The 22185-nt window shown below is 37.7% G+C and overlaps 3 protein-coding genes across 11 annotated transcripts in view; all 3 read left to right on the top strand.

The window, feature by feature from the left end:
• The window catches only part of LOC108044768 (tRNA-dihydrouridine(16/17) synthase [NAD(P)(+)]-like), a 30235-nt gene extending 18091 nt beyond the window's left edge, over positions 1 to 12144 (top strand). Inside the window, exons 3-6 of the mRNA XM_044460433.1 lie at positions 10305 to 10747; positions 10819 to 11263; positions 11331 to 11496; positions 11589 to 12144. Coding sequence (XP_044316368.1) covers positions 10321 to 10747; positions 10819 to 11263; positions 11331 to 11496; positions 11589 to 12059 — 1509 coding nt within the window. The 5' untranslated portion in view covers positions 10305 to 10320 and the 3' untranslated portion in view covers positions 12060 to 12144. The remainder of the gene's footprint in view (positions 1 to 10304; positions 10748 to 10818; positions 11264 to 11330; positions 11497 to 11588) is intronic.
• Positions 12145 to 12682: 538 nt separating this feature from the next.
• On the top strand, positions 12683 to 14175 carry LOC108044760 (ribonuclease P protein subunit p30). Its single transcript, XM_017123894.2, has 5 exons — positions 12683 to 12858; positions 12919 to 13106; positions 13434 to 13502; positions 13556 to 13830; positions 13888 to 14175. The coding sequence occupies exons 1-5, from the start codon at positions 12768 to 12770 to the stop codon at positions 14159 to 14161; spliced, it is 897 nt and encodes a 298-aa protein (XP_016979383.1). The 5' UTR covers positions 12683 to 12767; the 3' UTR covers positions 14162 to 14175.
• Positions 14176 to 14432: 257 nt separating this feature from the next.
• The window catches only part of LOC108044762 (serine-rich adhesin for platelets), a 47834-nt gene continuing 40081 nt past the window's right edge, over positions 14433 to 22185 (top strand). For all 9 annotated transcript variants that reach the window (XM_044459466.1, XM_044459470.1, XM_044459468.1 and 6 more), the window contains exon 1: positions 14433 to 14504. The gene's annotated coding sequence lies outside the window, so the exon portion shown is untranslated. The remainder of the gene's footprint in view (positions 14505 to 22185) is intronic.

The following is a 22185-nucleotide window of genomic DNA, read 5'->3' on the forward strand; positions in this document are numbered from 1 at the left end:
TTTGCAGGTGGTATCATATTCATATCTCCAATAGGAACAATCGGGACATATACGATCCCATTTAACGACTTCACTGTGACTTTTTACTGTGCGGAAGTGCGTCAAGTGCCCTGACTTTGACCAGATTGCATAAGAAATGCCAGTCGTAACTGGGCCTCTAAATGTGAACCTCTAAATCTTGCCTTTGTTTAAGTGGTGATAGCGGCGCTTTTAACGTCCCCCTATTACTGTTAACTCGCAGGCAAATTAAATGCAGTCTAAAAGTTGGTTTTATACTGTCGAATCGAATAAACATTTTTGTTTATAATAAGCGAAGGATATGGGAAAATAAATATTAATAACTATAAATAATTGGTAAAGTCTTGTATTTAATAATATAATATTTTCGAATTGATATTTTACCAAACCCTCTACTTTATAACTGAGTGGTTGGTAAATAAAATTAAAATGGTCAATTCCAATTTTCAATTGATTTCCTTTTTTTTCCTACACAATGAATATTTTCCTTTTGTAAGTTGTTACTTCTGGTGCTTTGGTGAATGTTTTCTTTGTATAAGTTTCTTTTTTTTTCTGTGTTTTGCTGAGAACGCAAAGAGAGTTTTTATTTTTCAATTTGATTGCCATCACGCCACGGGGAGTCGCCAGTTGCATGTTAAGCTGTGTGGTGTTTTTTTCACGGAGTGGGTGTTTTGTTGGCCAAGCCTGCACTTTAATAGACCACAACTAACGGTGCCTTAAACCATATTTTTCCATCCTTGACCACTTGAAATTAAACAAGAAAGGAAAGCTAACTTCGGGCGGAGCCGAAGTTGATATACCCTTGCAGAATACTCTGTAAATTAAAAAATCCCAACTTCCTAACTTTAAAAACACCAAAGTTATGGCATTTCAAATTGTTCAGTTATATGGCAGCTATAGGATATAGTCGGCCGATCCTTATGACATTTGGTAGATCGGATTGATTGGCCAAATATAAAACTTATAGAAAATCCCAACTCCCTAACTTTACAAACACCAAAGTTATTACATTTCCGAACAATCAGTTATATGACAGCTATAGGATATAGTCGGCCGATCCCGGCCGTTCCGACATATATACTGCGTGCAAAGGAAAGAAGGGTGTGTGCAAAGTTTCAATTCGATAGCTTTAAAACTGAGAGACTAGTTTGCGTAGAAACAGACAGACGGACAGACGGACATGGCTATATCAACTCAGGAGGTGATCCTGATCAAGAATATATATACTTTATAGGGTCGGAGATGTCTCCTTCACTGCGTTGAACACTTTTGACCAAAATTATAATACCCTCTGCAAGGGTATAAAAATTAAAATTTGCTAAGTAAGACTAAGACTAACTAATTTGATGGAAAACTTGACACTGACTTCATAGACCTTGTTTTTATACCCTTGCAGAGGGTATTATAATTTTTTCCACAATAGTTTTAACACCTCCTGCGAAAGGGGATTTGCAATTGCTTTGTATTGTGTCAAGTTTTTCCCATTTACGTGCGTATTGCAAGGAAAACTCATGGAAAACCCATTGGCGTTTGTGTGCGTGGGAATGAGGTCATATTTAGAGCTATTGGGTGTGTTTGCCTGCTGTCTCCTCGCTTCCTTACCATTTCATTATTTTGGCTTGTGGCGTTACAAGTTCGACAGCAAAACAAATGTAAAGGAGTTATAGCAATAAAACTGTGAGGACTGGAAATTTGAGAAGGACACAGCAGCCGACGCACAGTGGAGGAACACAACTTAAAAGCAGCAAAAATAAAATTGTTGTGCTTTTAGAAATTTGTTGGTGATCTCTACTTGCAAATTGGAAAAGGAGTAGCAATTTCCACGACATGCAATATGTGGTTTTTGGGGGTGTGGCTGACGGCCTTCTATGCTCCAGTGCCTCCCGCTTTGGTGGTTATATCTTCAGTGAAAGCCGAAAGCCTTGGCCATGCTCTTGCTCTTGGGCCGCCTTAATTGGTGCGGAAATTATTAATTATATTTTACCAGGCACCGCAGAAATCGAAAGGTTTGAAAAGCGATTCGGCTGCCAGTCTCGGCTGCAGATTGAATTACTCGCCGCCAATCGTCTATGGTCTACGAAATTGCACATTTCTCACAGTGGTTTTTGCCCATCCACCTGCTGCCCATTTGTATCTGAGTGAAATTTTATAAGTGAATACTGAGATAGGATTTTAATTATCACTTTAATATTTGAAGTTACTTACACTATCGCTTTTGTAGCAGCAAGTTTCAATTCGATATCTTTAAAACTGAGAGCCTAGTTCGCGTAGAAACAGACAGACGGACATGCTTATATCAACTCAGGACGCGATTCTGATCAAGAATATATATACTTTATAGGGTCGGAGATGTCTCCTTCACTGCGTTGCACACTTTTGACCAAAATAATAATATCCTCTCCAAATGGGTCAAAAATTTGATCAAAGGTAAATTAAAATCTTTGATTGCAGATTTTTAGAGAATCGAATCACAAGTCTTTAGAAGTACGCCACTTTCTAATCGGATAAAGTTTGGTAAAGTTATGAACTCTAGAAGTCCAATTTTGAGTCACTCGTAATAACGAGACATCGGAAAATTAGAAATAAATCCCATGAAAATGAGTCAAAAATATGACCAACGTTAAAATGAAAATTTTGAATGCAGATTTTTTGAGAATCAAATTACAAGTCTAAAGAGACATGCCACTTCCAAATCGGATAAAATTTGGTAAAGTTATGGACTACGGAAGTCCAGTTTTGAGCCACCTTTTAACAACACATCGGAAACTTGGAAATAAACGACATGAAAATGGGTCAAAAATTGGACCAACGTTAAAATGAAAATTTTGAATGCAGTTTTTTTGAGAATCAAATTACGAGTCTTAAGAGACATGCCACTTCCAAATCGGATAAAATTTGGTAAAGTTATGGACTACGGAAGTCCAGTTTTGGGCCACCTTTTAACAACACATCGGAAACTTGGAAATAAATAACATGAAAATGGGTCAAAAATTGGACCAACGTTAAAATGAAAATTTTGAATGCAGATTTTTTGAGAATCAAATTACGAGTCTTAAGAGACATGCCACTTCCATATCGGATAAAATTTGGTAAAGTTATGGACTACGGAAGTCCAGTTTTGAGCCACCTTTTAACAACACATCGGAAACTTGGAAATAATTGAAATGAAAATGGGTCAAAAATTGGACCAACGTTAAAATGAAAATTTTTAATGCAGATTTTTTGAGAATCAAATTACGAGTCTTAAGAGACATGCCACTTCCAAATCGGATAAAATTTGGTAAAGTTATGGACTACGGAAGTCCAGTTTTGAGCCACCTTTTAACAACACATCGGAAACTTGGAAATAATTGACATGAAAATGGGTCAAAAATTGGACCAACGTTAAAATGAAAATTTTGAATGCATATTTTTTGAGAATCAAATTACGAGTCTTAAGAGACATGCCACTTCCAAATCGGATAGAATTTGGTAAAGTTATGGACTACGGAAGTCCAGTTTTGAGCCACCTTTTAACAACACATCGGAAACTTGGAAATAATTGAAATGAAAATGGGTCAAAAATTGGACCAACGTTAAAATGAAAATTTTTAATGCAGATTTTTTGAGAATCAAATTACGAGTCTTAAGAGATCGGATAAAATTTGGTAAAGTTATGGACTACGGAAGTCCAGTTTTGGGACACCTTTTAACAACACATCGGAAACTGGGAAATAAATAACATGAAAATGGGTCAAAAATTGGACCAACGTTAAAATGAAAATTTTGAATGCAGATTTTTTGAGAATCAAATTACGAGTCTTAAGATACATGCCACTTACAAATCGGATAAAATTTGGTAAAGTTATGGACTACGGAAGTCCAGTTTTGAGCCACCTTTTTACAACACATCGGAAACTTGGAAATAAATGACATGAAAATGGGTCAAAAATTGGACCAACGTTAAAATGAACATTTTGAATGCAGATTTTTTGAGAATCAAATTACGAGTCTTAAGAGACATGCCACTTCCATATCGGATAAAATTTGGTAAAGTTATGGACTACGGAAGTCCAGTTTTGAGCCACCTTTTAACAACACATCGGAAACTTGGAAATAATTGACATGAAAATGGGTCAAAAATTGGACCAACGTTAAAATGAAAATTTTGAATGCAGATTTTTATACCCTTGCAGAGGGTATTATAATTTTGGTCAAAAGTGTGCAACGCAGTGAAGGAGACATCTCCGACTATATAAGTATATATATTCTTGATCAGGATCACCTCCTGAGTTGATATAGCCATGTCCGTCTGTCCGTCTGTCTGTTTCTACGCGAACTAGTCTCTCAGTTCTAAAGATATAGAATTGAAACTTTGCACACACCCTTCTTTCCTTTGCACGCAGTATATATGTCGGAACGTCCGGGATCGGCCGACTATATCCTATAGCTGCCATATAACTGATTGATCGGAAATGCCATAACTTTGGTGTTTGTAAAGTTAGGAAGCTGAGATTTCTTATGGGTTTTATATTTGGCCAATCAATCCGACCTACCAAATTTCATATGGATCGGCCGATTATATCCTATAGCTGCCATATAACTGAACGATTGGAAATGTCATAACTTTGGTGTTTTTAAAGTTAGGAAGTTTGGATTTTTTATGAGTATTAAGAATGCATCATATGAATAATTTTGGAGAATATAATTTACAGAGTATTCTGCAAGGGTTACAACTTCGGCTCCGCCCTAAGTTAGCTTTCCTTATCGGATAAAATTTGGTAAAGTTATGGACTACGGAAGTCCAGTTTTGAGCCACCTTTTAACAACACATCGGAAACTTGGAAATAATTGACATGAAAATGGGTCAAAAATTGGACCAACGTTAAAATGAAAATTTTGAATGCATATTTTTTGAGAATCAAATTACGAGTCTTAAGAGACATGCCACTTCCAAATCGGATAAAATTTGGTAAAGTTATGAACTACGGAAGTCCAGTTTTGAGCCACCTTTTAACAACACATCGGAAACTTTGAAATAATTGAAATGAAAATGGGTCAAAAATTGGACCTACGTTAAAATGAAAATTTTGAATGCAGATTTTTTGAGAATCAAATTACGAGTCTTAAGAGACATGCCACTTCCATATCGGATAAATTTTGCTAAAGTTATGGACTACGGAAGTCCAGTTTTGAGCCACCTTTTAACAACACATCGGAAACTTGGAAATAATTGACATGAAAATGGGTCAAAAATTGGACCAACGTTAAAATAAAAATTTTGAATGCAGATTTTTTGAGAATCAAATTACAAGTCTAAAGAGACATGCCACTTCCATATCGGATAAATTTTGCTAAAGTTATGGACTACGGAAGTCCAGTTTTGAGCCACCTTTTAACAACACATCGGAAACTTGGAAATAATTGACATGAAAATGGGTCAAAAATTGGACCAACGTTAAAATGAAAATTTTAAATGCAAATTTTTTGAGAATCAAATTACGAGTCTTAAGAGACATGCCACTTCCAAATCGGATAAAATTTGGTAAAGTTATGGACTACGGAAGTCCAGTTTTGAGCCACCTTTTAACAACACATCGGAAACTTGGAAATAATTGACATGAAAATGGGTCAAAAATTGGACCAACGTTAAAATGAAAATTTTGAATGCATATTTTTGAGAATCAATTCGTTTTTGAGAATCAAATTACGAGTCTTAAGAGACATGCCACTTCCAAATCGGATAGAATTTGGTAAAGTTATGGACTACGGAAGTCCAGTTTTGAGCCACCTTTTAACAACACATCGGAAACTTGGAAATAATTGAAATGAAAATGGGTCAAAAATTGGACCAACGTTAAAATGAAAATTTTTAATGCAGATTTTTTGAGAATCAAATTACGAGTCTGAAGAGACAAGCCACTTCCATATCGGATAAAATTTGGTAAAGTTATGGACTACGGAAGTCCAGTTTTGAGCCACCTTTTAACAACACATCGGAAACTTGGAAATAAATGACATGAAAATGGGTCAAAAATTGGACCAACGTTAAAATACAAATTTTGAATGCAGATTTTTTGAGAATCAAATTACGAGTCTTAAGAGACATGCCACTTCCATATCGGATAAAATTTGGTAAAGTTATGGACTACGGAAGTCCAGTTTTGAGCCACCTTTTAACAACACATCGGAAACTTGGAAATAATTGACATGAAAATGGGTCCAAAATTGGACCAACGTTAAAATGAAAATTTTGAATGCAGATTTTTTGAGAATCAAATTACGAGTCTTAAGAGACATGCCACTTCCAAATCGGATAAAATTCAGTAAAGTTATGGATTACGGAAGTCCAGTTTTGGGCCACCTTTTAACAACACATCGGAAACTGGGAAATAAATGACATGAAAATGGGTCAAAAATTGGACCAACGTTAAAATGAAAATTTTGAATGCAGTTTTTTTGAGAATCAAATTACGAGTCTTAAGAGACATGCCACTTCCATATCGGATAAAATTTGGTAAAGTTATGGACTACGGAAGTCCAGTTTTTGGCCACCTTTTAACAACACATCGGAAACTTGGAAATAAATTACATGAAAATGGGTCAAAAATTGGACCAACGTTAAAATGAAAATTTTGAATGCAGTTTTTTTGAGAATCAAATTACGAGTCTTAAGAGACATGCCACTTCCAAATCGGATAAAATTTGGTAAAGTTATGGACTACGGAAGTCCAGTTTTGGGCCACCTTTTAACAACACATCGGAAACTTGGAAATAAATGACATGAAAATGGGTCAAAAATTGGACCAACGTTAAAATGAAAATTTTGAATGCAGATTTTTTGAGAATCAAATTACGAGTCTTAAGAGACATGCCACTTCCAAATCGGACAAAATTTGGTAAAGTTATGGACTACGGAAGTACAGTTTTGGGCCACCTTTTAACAACACATCGGAAACTTGGAAATAAATGACATGAAAATGGGTCAAAAATTGGACCAACGTTAAAATGAAAATTTTGAATGCAGATTTTTTGAGAATCAAATTACGAGTCTTAAGAGACATGCCACTTCCAAATCGGATAAAATTCGGTAAAGTTATGGACTACGGAAGTCTAGTTTTGGGCCACCTTTTAACAACACATCGGAAACTTGGAAATAAATGACATGAAAATGGGTCAAAAATTGGACCAACGTCAAAATGAAAATTTTGAATGCAGATTTTTTGAGAATCAAATTACGAGTCTTAGGAGATATGCTACTTTGAAATCGGACAAAATTTGGTAAAGTTATAGACTACGGAAATACAGTTTTGTGCCACCTTTTAACAACACATCGGAAACTTGGAAATAAATGACATGAAAATGGGTCAAAAATTGGACCAACGTTAAAATAAAAATTTTGAATGCAGATTTTTTGAGAATCAAATTACGAGTCTTAAGAGACATGCCACTTTGGAATCGACTTAAATTTGGTAAAGTTATGGACTCTAGAAGTCAAATTTTGAGTCACTCTATCACAAGACATCGGAAAATTAGAAATAACTAACATGAAAATGGGTCAAAATTTGGATCAACGTTAAATTAAAAATTTTGAATGCAGACTTTTAGAAAATCGAATCACAAGTCTTTAGAAGTATGTCACTTTGGAATCGGATAAAGTTTTGTAAAGACTCTCGCATACCAATTTTGAGTCAAAAGTTATGGCATTTCCAATCGTTAAGTTGTTGTATAGTCGGCCGATCCCGGCCGTTCGAACGAAGGGTGAGTGCAAAGTTTCGATTCGATATCTTTAAAACTGAGAGACTAGTTCGCGTAGAAACAGACAGACGGACATGCTTATATCAACTCAGGACGCGATCCTGATCTCAAATATATATATACTTTATAGGGTCGGAGATGTCCCCTTCACTGCGTTGCACACTTTTGACCAAAATTATAATACCTTCTGCAAGGGTATAAAATTGGGCATTCAAAAAGTACCTGATCAGGCAAAACTTATTCTAGTTTAAAATTGTATTACAAAGCCGAGTTACTTTTAAATAAAACGGAGAATTTATGCCAAACTATAAGTAAACTAATTTATTGCGCTAATTTATTGTGCCAAACTTTTTTGCAAATAATAAAAAGAGGAATGCAATTTTAGTGGCAACTTATAAGCGTAAATTACTTTATGCACAATCTGCCGACATTAACGGACTTGTTCATGTTGCTGTTGGTTTTGTATGTCTCTCCCCGCTTTCATGAAAGTTATTAATTGCAAAATGCCCAGAACCTCGGCTCCCCTTTCTCTCCAGGACTTTGTTATCCATGGAGGCATGGACGTCTCATTTGGCAAATTTCTTGTAACTTGGGCATAATTATGACAAAGCCAACAACTGGCGGCGCAACAGTGGTCACGCCCCTTTTTTCGGGGCCTGCACTTTATTTCGGTTCATTTCAGTTCGTTCTTATGCAATTTACATTTTGAGGGGCGGAAAAGTTTTCTGGCAATTTAAACTTTAATTACTCACAGCCATTGGCTTCAAATGGCTCTTTGCATTGTCAGCGTAAAAAGTTAAGCAACAGAGGGTCTGAAAGTCCTGAAAAACAAGTAGAAAAATCCCTAGAAGGGGGAGGGAAATCTGCCTTTGCCATTGATGAAATTGCATGTCATTTTCGGTCAGTAAACTTCCAATGTAAAAACTTTTTCCTGCTTCTGTTTGTGTGCGAGCGTTTGCAAAGTAAATTTCCAATTGTGCCGAGTTATACCAGTTATTCTGCTGGCTGCCTAAGGTAACCTTGTTTTCGGGTGTGTAAAGATGCAGGTGCGTTTCGTCACCACAAGACATTTTTGCGGCTTGAAAAGTTATTGTCTTTACAAGCACACAAATCTGGAATAATTCGGAATAAGATCTTGCGAACTGATGTTTTCAGAGCTCATATATTGGTTAAATTATTAGTATTGATCACAAAAAAATTTGATTTGAGTCGTGTTTTTCAACGAAAAAGTACATTTTTATTAAGAGAGCAGTGATTAATCTTATAGTTTTAAAATGAAATGGTTATGATAAAATTCAAAACATGATGACCACATAATGCAGTGTACTTACTTTAAGCCATTTATCTTTCGTTTGTCTTCTTGTGCATTCCAATCCGAAAGTGCAAGTTGAAAATTTCGATAAGCTTCTGGACGACAAAATGGTTTAAAGTTTAGTTTAAAGTTTTGAGTTGCATGCCCAACTTAAATAACTCAATTAGTGCGCCATTGTTATGTGGCAATTGTTGCTGTTTGGCTTTTCTCGTAATTGTTGCTGTGCATTGACGCAATTTTCACGCTTCTTTGACTTGGCCAAGCCCCGAAAAAGAAAGCAAATTGCAGCAGGAAAAGCGAAAAATGGGTAGGTAAAGAAGATATTAAAGAAATCCCCAAGTAGATACGAATTAATTGGTATAAATGCCATTGCAAACGCAGTTGCAATAAAAGTGAAACTTCAAATATATTTTAAATACCCATGATTAAGCAAAACTCGTCTTAAAGTTTATTAATATGGTCCTTGACTAAAAGTAATATTTATTCACGTTATTCGTAAAGTGAACTGGAGTTCATGTATTAGAGACCGGAGGAAAGTATTAAATAATGAACTATTTACCTTTTTTTGTAACAAATAATTATATATTCATGAAAATTCCACATAAAAATAGGAATTTAATAAGTTTTGAACATTCCTTTGAATTTTCGCTTTTTGTGTGGGGCTCTGTCAACAGCTCAATGTAAAACCACCTGTGCGTGGCTATTTTCGCAGTCGCTCGGCCGCTCCCTTTCGCTGCAAATGTATCGCTAATTAGCAGGCTGTGAAAATGCGTGGGTGCTTTGGGAAATTCTATCCGCTTTCAAGCCGCTAAAAAATGAGCCACAATATTTGACTGCATTGCGGACATTTGTCAACCTGTTTTCATGATGAGTAATGTTTTGGCCAGGAACCGCTCCCACTGGACATTTTCAAATCGATTTTTATAATAGTGCTGCTACATATGGGCTTTCTTGGTTTTCTGACACACAATTTTGTTTGCATAGAATCATCATTAATAATAGAAAAGAAAAGAGCAAGAAGTTGTATTTATTCATTCTGTGTTTAAACATATAAACCTCGAATTCTTGTTTCGCTAAAAATCCTTAAATATTTTTGTTGAAAATTCGTAACTTGTACTTGTATATTGATTAAAAAACATTCTAAAGAATTTTCCAGAAAATCCCTGAAAAAAACCAAATTATTATCTGATCTTAAAATACCTCTTAAATAATCTATTTCCTCTGATTTTCCTTTCAGGTAAAGTAAATTTGCCATGGTGAACGATGAGGGTTGTTTGGCAGGAAGCCCTACTTCCAAACTTAATGCCTATGACTTCTACCGCTGCACCTTGGGATCTTCGAGATATGTAGTGGCACCAATGGTAGACCAAAGTGAACTAGCTTGGCGGATGCTGTGCCGGCGATATGGCGCCGAACTCTGCTACTCGCCCATGTACCATGCAAACCTCTTCGCCACTGATCCCAAGTATCGCAAAGATGCTTTGCAGACGTGTCCCGAAGACAGGCCCCTGATCATCCAGTTCTGCGGCAACGACGCCCAGCAAATTCTGGAGGCAGCACTTTTGGCACAGGATTACTGCGACGCGGTGGACATTAATTTGGGTTGTCCTCAGGCCATTGCCAAGCGGGGTCACTACGGGTCCTTTCTGCAGGACGAGTGGGAACTCTTGACGAAGATTGGTGAGTGGAAAAAATTCCTTATTGCTTATTAATTAAATGGTTTTATAATACCAACTTATTCCCCATTTCAGTGAGCACCTTGCACGCAAAGTTATCCATACCGGTGACCTGCAAGATTCGCATATTTGAGGACCTCGATAAGACCATCAGATATGCAAAGATGCTGGAGGCTGCCGGTTGTCAGCTCCTCACAGTGCACGGGAGGACCAGAGAACAGAAGGGACCGCTTACCGGCGTTGCTGACTGGAGCTACATAAAGGAGGTGCGGCAGCACATCAAGATTCCCATGTTTGCGAACGGAAACATCCTGGGCCTGGAGGATGTACACCGGTGTATGGCGGAAACGGGAGTCGATGGCGTCATGAGCGCCGAGGGTAATCTCCACAATCCGGCCATATTCCAGGGAGTGTCTCCACCTGTCTGGCAAATGGCCAATGAGTACTTAGAGCTCGTGTACCTGCATCCCTGTCCCAGCTCCTACATACGAGGACATCTGTTCAAGCTCTTCCACCATATGTAAGGTTCAAGTGATCCTGATTAATAGACCACTAGTATTTTAAATTGTTTCCCCTCTCCCTTTTAGTATGAATATCCGACAGAACTCGGAGCTACGACAAAGCCTGGCCACTGCCAATCAGCTAGAACAATTTCAAACTGTCGTGCAAAAGGTCCAAGCCAAGTATGAAGTCTTCCATACGGGAGAAATACCCTATAAGCCGGAAGAAATGGCGGCTGGATCAGAGGAAGATGTAAGATTTTTTTTAAATCCTTTCTCAACAATTATTTTTCCAATTTTTTCCATTATTAACTTTTTATTAACTGTCTTTAATGCTCTCTGCAGAAACTACCGCTTGCCCCCTGGCTGTGCCAACCCTATATACGCGCCTCACCCGAATCCCACCGCCAGAAGATCGCCGAAAAAGTGCGGGAGGCCGAGGATCCCAATAGAGCCAAGCGGCAGTACTTCGACAAGGACGGCAACGAGATATCCCGCAAGCGGATGAAGAAGCTGCGCAGGCGCCAGCGAAGACCCAACCAAACAGAGGCCCAGATCCAGCATCGCCACGAGAGGCGCCTGGAATACTGCACGGAGTGCTCCAACCCCCAGGGGTCGAAGTGCGAGTTCCGGCTGTGCCGCGTCTGCTGCAAGGACAAGTGCTACAGCACCGATCGGGATTGTCCCGGCCACGGAATCTTGATCAAATCCCGACGGGCTAAAGCCAAGCAATTCGAGGAGCACACTACGCACGTGTCTACAAATCCAGTCAACGATCCAGTGACAACTGCAATCGATGCAGGGGATCCGCTTTGACATTGACTTCTCGTAGAGATGTAGTAAAAATGATCACTCTTGTTTTAGTTCCTATGACCGCTAATAAAAAGAGATATTGATTTTAGCATTGGCGCTGTCATTTAAATTTGAATACGGAAGCGGTTTAAAGAAACATGCTCATCAAATTATTTTAAATTTAATCAGAACATTTCACATGATAACTTTAAAGCTAAAAAACAAGTTTTTACAGAAGCACATTAAGAAATATCCTTCAAAGGAGAAAAGGAAAGCGGTTTGTTTAGTTTAAAATACCCAGTTATATATATTATTTTTACAATTCCTAAAGTTTGGGTCGTACTAATTCCAATTAAATTAATTATTGGCGTTTCCTTGTAATCACCAAACAAACGTTTAAATAATTTCTTATTTTTTATTAAAACTCAAAATATTACATTTTGGTATATTACAAAGAACAATTTTAACATAAAGGTAGAAATCAAATATTCTTTTAACTTACAATTATTAAACCCATTTTTTAATGAATTAGTTTTAGCTTAACTTACCCAGTTAAATAACATTAAATCTATTAAAAAAATACTTAATAATATAAATAAAAAATATATTGTTTGCCCGCCCTAATTGAACTGGCCACACTTGTAAACCTAATTTTCTTTAACGAGCTTCGGTCACTCTACACATTAGTTGCACGCTTTTGGGGCTCCAATATAAATAAAAACAAACCCAATAATGGAGCAAACAAAGCCATTCTACGATTTAAGCATTCCCTACAACACGGACGACTCGAAGATGCGGGCTCTGCTTAACGAGCTCGTGGAATGTAAGAAAAAATGTAATAATTCAAATGATTTTCCCCCGATTACTAAGAAACTCTTTGCAGTGGGCTACAAAACCATCGCAATCGATCAGAGTTTCGATCACAGTAAAAAGGAGAACGGCAAACGGGGATCTGATATGTTTCCCGAGCCCCAGAAGATCGAGCATTTGCGCAAGGAGTTCCAGGACAAACTGAGGATCCTGCAGAGAATTACCGTTCTCTACGTGGACGTCAATGTGGCGCATGCGATGGTTAGTGATATTGGTTAGTTTATATTGTTACTAGTCCCGTTAGTTTAGGAACAAGTTAATTGTCAAGTATCGCCGCCCCAAATTGAGCTATTTAATCGCTTCGTTGTAGAGCATTGTTATTGTAGGTCTAAACATCCTTAATTTTGATTTTCCAAAAATGTAATAATCAATAGACTTTATGAAGAAATACTTGCTATAAATGTTCTTATAACTACTGCACCAGATAATATGTAACTCGTTTTTAATTTTAATTCCTTTGCAATCCAGATATAAGTATACAGTTGATCATATTTGCATTTGCACCATAATTAAATGTTTATTTTGCAGAGTGTTTCCCTAAACCTCCGAAAGTTTAATCTAATTGCTGGTCAGCCCAAAACAGATGCCGCCCTAACGGTAGGTTGCTATAAACACCTCTTACGATCCACTTTTAAGATAGTTATTTTAAGCACTGCTGCACCACCTTCAATGGAGACCTAATAAGCTTTGATCCTGTGGCTGGATCACGTCTTTTAGTCAATCGGAAAGCCTACCAGGTGGCCGTGCGTCGGGGCATGTTCTTCGAGATTAAATACGCCCCAGCTATAGTCGATTCGAATAACAGGAAGGACATGATTAAAATCGCCCAGAACTATTGCACCAAAGGGAAGTCGAAGAACATAATATTCAGCAGCGGAGCGACGCACGAATTCCAGCTGAGAGGATCCTACGATGTGGCCAATCTGTAGGCTATTCTCTATATTAATATGGGTTAGTTCACTTTTATTTTATGGTCATTTAGGGCCTTCATTTTCGGATTATCGGAGGACCAAGGCAAGAACGCTGTGGATCGGCATTGCCGGCAACTTTTTTTGAAGGCGGAGTCTCGACGCCTGGGGAAAACCATCATGTTTGTAAAAGGAAATGGACCTGTTGTATTCTCAGACAGTTCAGAGGACGACCACAGCGATGAAGACGAGGAAATGGAGGGTCTGAAAACGCACGTAAAAGACTATAGTGAATCGGAACTTATAAATGAAAAAAACCCACCCAATAAACGACTGAAAATGGCGTAGCACCAAATATTAAATGTATAAACGTGTTTATTTAATTCAAATGTATAAGAAGAAAGTCGCATATAAAGCTTACGGATGCTGAGTTACTGATTACGTGATGGGCTTGGGTCCGGTTCGTGTACATTCTTTAACGTGGTTTGAAGCCAGACTAATTGGATTTCCGTGGTATTTTTAGTAAGTAATTCAGGACAATATGCACAGTCTGGCAGCCTTACATGCGATATTATCGAATAAACATCGATTTTTCGCTCCGCACTAGCGTACAACAACAAAACAAAATGGAGGTCTTTGATGTGTGTGTCGCGTTGTCTTAAAAATTGCTGCTAGAATTTTGCGTTAAACGGTAACTAAAAGTGAAAATCATTGGAGAAAAATTGCGGAAAAACGCGTTCCAGGTTGCCAGCAACTGGAAAAACACTAAATCTGAACGTAGTTGAGCGTATTTTAAGCGAAAAATGCATTTGAAAAGCCCCGTGCCGAGACACTTGAAAAAATTGTTTAAAGAAGAAGAGAGCGGAGGGCGAGAGAAAAAGAGAGCGAAATTAGTAGGGAAGACGAGCGACGAGACGAAAAACGGCAAAGCAAAAGAAATATGTATTTCGCGAGACGACGAAGAAAAGCTGAAAAGCAGCAGCCGATTTCAAATTTCAATTGTTTTTTCCATCGCAGTGCCAAGTGCATTTCTCTCTGTGCCTGTGTGCGTGTGGCTAATGTGTGTGTATGTGCGATTAATTAATGGCGAAATTGGCGAAGAACATCGAAAATCAAATGAAAAAGTGTGAGCGACAACCGTCTAATACAATTAAAAATGGACCTCAAATACGTGTGTGTGTGTGTGTTCGCGATGCTAATTTGGGTTTTGGTCTTGATTATGAAGATAATTTAATTGTAATCATTGCGTTGATTCCTGCCTGCCTGCTATTTTTGATTTATTTTGTGCTGCTTCTGCTCGCCATTTTCTTTGCACCCGCTTTTCACTCCCAAAAAAAATTGTATGTTTCACTTAGCTTCGATTTTTTTTCTTTCGTGTATCGCGCGTCGTATAGGTTTTGTGTATGTATTGGTGTTGCAGTGTTGCCAACATTATTCGGAAGATGCAGCGCCGCACATTTTGCACCTGTGCAGGAGACGATCTGCGCTATCTCCTCCACATCCATTCTCTCCCCCTCTCTTATTCACACCCCCTTGTTCGTCAATCTGCCATAATATAATGGCCATACAACTACAGTTGCTCTGCCGACGTCGCAGTCGACGTTCTCTCGCTGCTCTCTATTCACATTGTATTATTGTTGCGATTGGAGAAATCGAATTGCAAAGCATGAACTTAATTTATTTGCCATGTTCAGTTTAAATGAAAATCATTAAATTTGGATTTATTGTGAACAATTTGCGAAATAAACGTTTAACGTTTTTCTTTAATGTTCTTTGAAATCTAAACACTTTGACTGGGCTACCAAAAGTAGTCTTTTTTTAAGCTTGCGAAACTTTTCTTTAACACCAGACAAATAATTCGGAAAATAGAAAAGTCGTTCTTTAGTTTTGTTAGTAAAGTTAAACCAAAAGTGAATTTATTTTTTTCTTACACAAAATTTGTTTTTTTAATTGATAAAAAAAAACTAAGGTAAATAAATGTAGTAACGTTTTGTGCTAATTTCGTTTACAATAAAAACCATGTTATTTAAACATACGTAAATTTGCACAGATTCATATCTGTAAAAATTATTTAAATACAATTTTTTAATTCATTGGTCGATTTTTTGAAATTTTAATAATATTACAGGCTTAATTGGCCAGGCTACACTGTAGTTGGCTGGCCCCATCGATATATCGATATTGATGGCCCGAAGTAGCACTCACATAGATACAGTGCAACGGTATTCCCATTTGCGGCTCTTCCTCGTGCTCCTCCTTGATTGCTTTTTGCTCTGCCTCGGCCGCTGTGTCAACTCATCTGTCTGGCTCCCTCCACTCGCTCTCTTCACACGCACACAGTCGCTAGTGGACACACGTTTTTCTAGCCGGGCCACTCCGCTTCTCCTTCTCCCACTCCCTCTCCTTTTCTCACACAAATAGCGCTACGACGCGCAATTGATGAGAGAGCGTAAAATTCATGCGCTTGTCGCTCTCGACGCGTCGCGTCGCGTCGTCTGTTGTGCACTTCTTCTTCCACTCGGCGGCTGTAACATTTTTTTTTTCATTCCATCTGCGGCCTTTTTCTTTTTCTACATGTGCAATTACCAAGACGCAGAGATTTTCCGCTGACTTCCAGCAATATCTATTGATTTCTTTGTTTCTTTTCGGCTGTAGAAAAAATACGTTTAATTGTAATTACCTTGCGTTAGTGTCAGTATGTGTGAGGAGAGCGAAACGCGTGGAGAAGAAGAAGCAACAGCCTCACAATTGCAATCGTTGCGCTTTTGTAGTTTTCGACATTGCTTCTTCTTACTGCGGCAATTGTGCCACAATTATTATTTCGCATGTGTATCTACACTTGAATTAGCATTGTTGTTGTTATAGTTGCCCGTGTCTTTCGTCGCCATATATCATTCTGCTGCGCTTGACTATCGATAACTTGCGTCCCAAATGTTTTCGTGACCAAAAAAAAACAAAAACTAACTTTAACTACACAAATGAACTGTAAATTGTGAGAACTGGTGAAAATAAACAAGATTATTTCGAATGGATTAGCAGCACCAAATTAAATAAAAAAGGTGAGTAATACTATTTGCAACTTTATTATAATTATAAATACTGTGAGCTTAACAGAGTCATGAAATTGCGAGCGATTTACAACAAAGGCCAGGCAGAAAATGCTTTTTAGAAATAATTATGTATCTTTAACCGAAACCAGATACACACGTTCACTCAGTGAGACAGTCGAGACTTACGTACACACACACTCACAGACATACACAACCACTCGCACACAGGCAGACACACAGTCAAACGAATTGAGCGAAACAGAAACACACAAACGCCAGCAAAATAATTTCAATCAACTCTTTTTGGCGAAGAAGAAGCAGCTAAAAAAACGTCACACGCCTGTTTTTTCCCTCTTCGCCGCACTCGCCATCTCCTTCCCTCCCTCACTCGTTAAAATGCGAATAAAGCTAAAGTAAAGTTAAGGCGGCGAGTGGGCAGTTCCACTCATTGCTTACAGTTGTTCTTGCTTTCTTTGGAGCTACGGCGAAAAAAATTAAAGAAATACGAAAGAAAAAATAACTTACGAGTCGGGCAATGAAAAGAACAACAACAACAACGGGGGGCAGAAAACGGAGGCAAACTACCGTAGAGCTTCGTTAACTTGATTTGGATAAGAAGTAAAATTGGTATTTGTAAATAAATAAATAACTTTGAGGTTTTTAAAGTCATAAGAAATTTATTATGTAATTTTAAAGAAAATTTATTGGTTAGAAAATTATTAACTTTAGCACAAGGTGAGATATGTGTTAAGAAGATCTAATTTGTTTATGTAAAATGTCAAATTTATTAATTAATCCTAATGTACAACTGTAACCAATCGAAAAAACGACGGACGCAAGAAGAGGTGATGACGGGGGAGAAAATAAAACGATGGATGGAAAATCGGGCAGAGGCGTCGACTGAGGCAACGACAGAGAACAGCGACCATATAATATCATCCATCCCAAAAACCGAATCAAAACCGACCAAACAACACAACAGAAAGGCAAACATTTGAACGACGACGACCCCAACTCACAAACACACCCAAACCCAACAAACACACACAAATGCAGATAAAGATACATGTACAAACAAAAGGCACCACGATATGCGAATGCGAATAAAATAGCAGCAACAACTATGCGGCGAATTTGCACGAATCATGCGAATCTCCAACACACATGCATAATACGTGTTTTGTACTTGTCGCCGTAATGTTGTCGCCGCCATTCGCCGTCTTTTCTTCACTTTGCTTTTGCTTTGTTTCGCGGATTTCCTCTTGTCTCGCCATATTTGGCCTCTAATGACCGACCACCCAATAACTACTGCAAAACTCAAATTGGCCTCAGATTCGTTTAACTTCGAAATTCAAAAGCTTGCTTATCAAAGTTCCATCCTATTTATTTTCGACCATTATTTTATTGATACTAGTAGCAAAACTCAGGGAAATATAATTTAAACTTATCAGAGGCTTACATTGTTTCCGGCAATCGTATGTTTAAATCACCATATCTTTCACTTACATATTTATTATTGTATAGTTCGTTCCCCTCTCAAAATTCTTAGATATTAAATTACTTTCTAGATTTTGTTTGTTTAGTTACCATTTCACCCTTGTTTTTAAATACAATATATAGATTTTTATATATTTATAGATGGCCATTTGCTGAAATTTTTTGGCAAACTATAAATTCTTCGTTTTATGGCCTTGTTAGTTACTATTGTAGCCGTTTAAATTAAAAAATATGTTTGTTCTCTGCCTCCTCGGTTTATTCGCACTTTTTGTTTTGACTGACTAACGGTGCTTCTGCTTCCCACTCTCTTTCTATACGAAACAGTCGCTTTGTCTCTCCGTCGCTTTTCCTTTGCCTTCCGTCCGTCTTTCTTGCTTTTCGCAAGCAAGCGTCGACAGCGACGCTGGCAGCTCTGCCGCCAAAGGCCGGCACAATCCCCCTTTCTGCGCCGCCTACCCCTCTTCTTCCTCTGGCGCAGCACGTGATATACTCGCTTTGCTTTTGTAATTTTGCTTTTGGCCTGCTCTTTAGCGCTCGCTACGTTTTGCTTTTGAATTTTTTTTTGCTGTGTGAGTGTCGGTTTAACTTTTTTGCTTTTATACGTTCGTTTCACTTGTTGGGCTGTTTTTTTGCCCCTCTCTTTCCGCTTTGTCGTGAGTTTTCGCTGCTCTCTTGTTTCCAGCCGGCACATCGCTCTTGAGAGAGCGCTCTCTCTCCCTCTTTGTGTCACTGACTCTCTGTTTTACTGTCGCTGCTTTGACAATGGGCACCTCTGTATCCATTCGATCCGGTTTAGGTCCAGGTGCAAATTTTATACAAAAGTTTAACTCGATAATCGGGTCAGGACTTGGGTCTGCATCTGTGTGTGTTCCTTGCAGCATTGTTTACGTGTAATTTTGGTATTTCTAGCGGGTAATATGGCGTCAGTTTGAGCCCAGATCTATGACTAGCCTTTGCACTTCCGGCTTCGCCGAGTTCCGACAAAACACTTTGGTCAAACTATTAGCAAAGTCATTGTGCATCAATTTACGTCCACCGAATTTACCAGTTAGACCTAAACGAAATCGGAAGAGTTATTGAACCAGTCGGAATTTTGCAAAGGTCATTAACTATTTAAGATATTTATTTTTTAAATACCAATCAAAAACTATGGGATAAAAATTAATTTGTAAGTTTTGTTTTTGGCTTGTGACATAATTACATTTAATTACATACAGTTTGTCAAGAAACTCTTTACACACTGAAAAAGACCATATTTTTTGACTTTGCATGCAAAAATAAGGCATTTCGTTTAGTTTTTTCAATATTTTTTTAATGCAGAACTATTATATACACTCACTCGCATATCTCTGCGTACACCCCAAAAAAATTTCAAAATCTAACTTTGAACATTAACTGTTCGGCCATTTATGCATGTATTTTATTCATTCTTTTTTTAAACAAAACTATGGTTTATTGTCTTCATTGACGTAGAAATATTAGAAATATTCAACAGGGGGTTATATTTTATTTTTAATTTTAAACCTAACACTACGAAAAAGTGTACGCGCAAAAGTCTGCGTACAGCAGTTTTCAACTTCGAGGAATGCAGGATTGTGCGATTTCCGTTAATTTTGTTGTCGCCGATCTACTTTAGAATGTCTAAAAATAGACATTACGCAGTTAAAATGAAACTCTTTCATTATAATAACGAGCATATTGCAACATGGAACAAAAAGGCAAGGAAATTTCTGTTGAGGAGCGGAAAATTATATTAAAAGGTTTTTTGGATGGAAAATCTTATAGAGAAATTGGTGCTTTAGTTGGTAGAACCCACTCATCCATCCAAAGAGTGATAAATAACTACAACTCGGCTGGAAATATCTTGCCAAAGGCTCGTTCTGGCCGTCCGCCTTTGCTTATAAACCGCGAGCAGAGGAATATTATCAAATCTATTCAGCTCAACCCAAGGACGACAGCTCACCAGGCAAAGCTGAAGGTCGAGGATAGATTTTCCAAAAGAGTTTCCGAAGATACTGTACGCCGGACCATAAAAAAGGCTGACTACCATAGCAGAGTCGCCCGCAAAAAAACCTCTCATATCGGAAGTCAATAGACAAAAGCGCCTAACCTTTACTAATGAGTATATTTCCAAACACCAAGACTTCTGGAATAAGATTATATTTCCCGACGAAACTAAATTCTGCATATTTGGAATCATGGGAAAGGTTTTGGTATGGAGGAAAAGCGGAGAAGCCTCAAATTAAGAAAATTTGGTTGGCACAGTAAAGCAAGGAGGAAGCGGAATAATGGTGTGGGGGTGTATGGCAGCAAGTGGCGTTGGAAAATTGGCATTTATCGAGTTAATAATGGATCAGAAAATCTATATTGACATATTAAAAAACAATTTAAAAGAAAGTGCTGAAAAATTAGGGCTCGAAAGTGAATGTTGGTTCCAACAAGACAACGACCCGAAGCATACGGCGCAGAATACCAAGCTTTGGCTGCTGTATAACGTCATAAATCAGCTGCGAACACCTCCCCAAAGTCCTGATCTAAGCCCAAATGAGCATTTTTGGGATCTTCTTGAGAAGAAAATCCGAAGACACACGATAACATCTAAAAAAATGCTCAAGAATGTGATTTTCGAGGAGTAGGGGAAAATTACTGCAAATGAGACAAAAAAAAAGTGGATTCCATCCCGAGACGCCTTACGGAAGTTTTGCAGAGAAAAGGATATCCTACCAGTTACTAAAAATAATATTATTTGTGTTTTAAACAGGTGTACGCAGACTTTTGCGGGTACATTTTTTGGTAGTGTTAAGTTTAAAATTAAAAATAAAATATAAAACACTGTTGAATAATTTAAAAAAAAATACGTCAATGAAGACAATAAATTATAATTATGTTTAAAAAAAAGAATGGGTTGAATATATGCATAAATGGCCGAACAGCTAGGGTTTAAAGTTAGATTTTAAAATTTTTTTGGGGTGTACGCAGAGATATGCGAGTGAGTGTAGGAACTTTTTAATGAGTATGTACAAAAATAAAAACATAACAACGCAAGGGAAAACTTGTAAGCAAAAAAATACGAGTTTACACATTTTTGACACTGTCATAAATATTGTTATTTACATATTTGGAATGAAATTCTTAGTGCTTTTTATTGGCTATATATTGTCTTTTAAATGGAAACTAAAGCTCATTTAACTATGACTTCGTTATTTTAAGCAAAATAAAACAAATCTAAACATGTACTCAATACAATAAATACCTAATGATTACATCTGCTAGTCCCAAAATAAGCTGGAAAGCACAATTTTTTTTTTGCTAAGAAGCTATGTTTTAATTTGTATTACAGGAAATAAGAAATGCTACAAATGTATCGTTACACTTTTAAAAGGCTGCGACGTGTTTGTAATTTTTTCACATGGAACTTTTGTGGTTTGTTATTTATTGTGTGTCTGTAGAGTGTGTGAGTTTTGGCTGAAGGCTCTCAGTTAAGCTCTTTAGCTTTTCCGAAAACTGTGTGTGGCTTTCTGCTCTTGTGCTTCTTCTTTTGCTACAGCTGCCGCTGTTACTTTACCTATTTTATTACCATTTTTATGTACATACGTCCGTGCCTGGCGTGTGTGTCTGTGTGCGCATTTTGCTGCTGCGCCCATCTGTCTCTGCTCTGCTTATGCTTCTGTCTCCTCCTTTATGTTTTAGCCGCTCTTTGCCTCTTTTTGGACCGCGCTGAGTGACGGACTTGGCGGCCGCCGTTGAATGTTGCTTTTCTTACAATAACCAACTGTACTTTTTAGTTACTGTTAGTGCGAACCCAGCCACTTGACTTGATTGTTA

The sequence above is a fragment of the Drosophila rhopaloa genome, unplaced genomic scaffold, assembly GCF_018152115.1.
Source record: "Drosophila rhopaloa isolate 14029-0021.01 unplaced genomic scaffold, ASM1815211v1 contig_2, whole genome shotgun sequence".
Lineage (NCBI taxonomy): Eukaryota > Metazoa > Arthropoda > Insecta > Diptera > Drosophilidae > Drosophila > Drosophila rhopaloa.

What these genes read in the sequence shown, in the direction of transcription:
- LOC108044760 (XM_017123894.2), top strand. Translation starts at nt 12,768, where the DNA reads ATGGAGCAAACAAAGCCATTCTACGATTTAAGCATTCCCTACAACACG. An exon ending in GCTTAACGAGCTCGTGGAAT is followed by an intron (nt 12,859 to 12,918) that starts GTAAGAAAAAAT and finishes AACTCTTTGCAG; the next exon opens with TGGGCTACAAAACCATCGCA. An exon ending in TCCTACGATGTGGCCAATCT is followed by an intron (nt 13,831 to 13,887) that starts GTAGGCTATTCT and finishes ATGGTCATTTAG; the next exon opens with GGCCTTCATTTTCGGATTAT.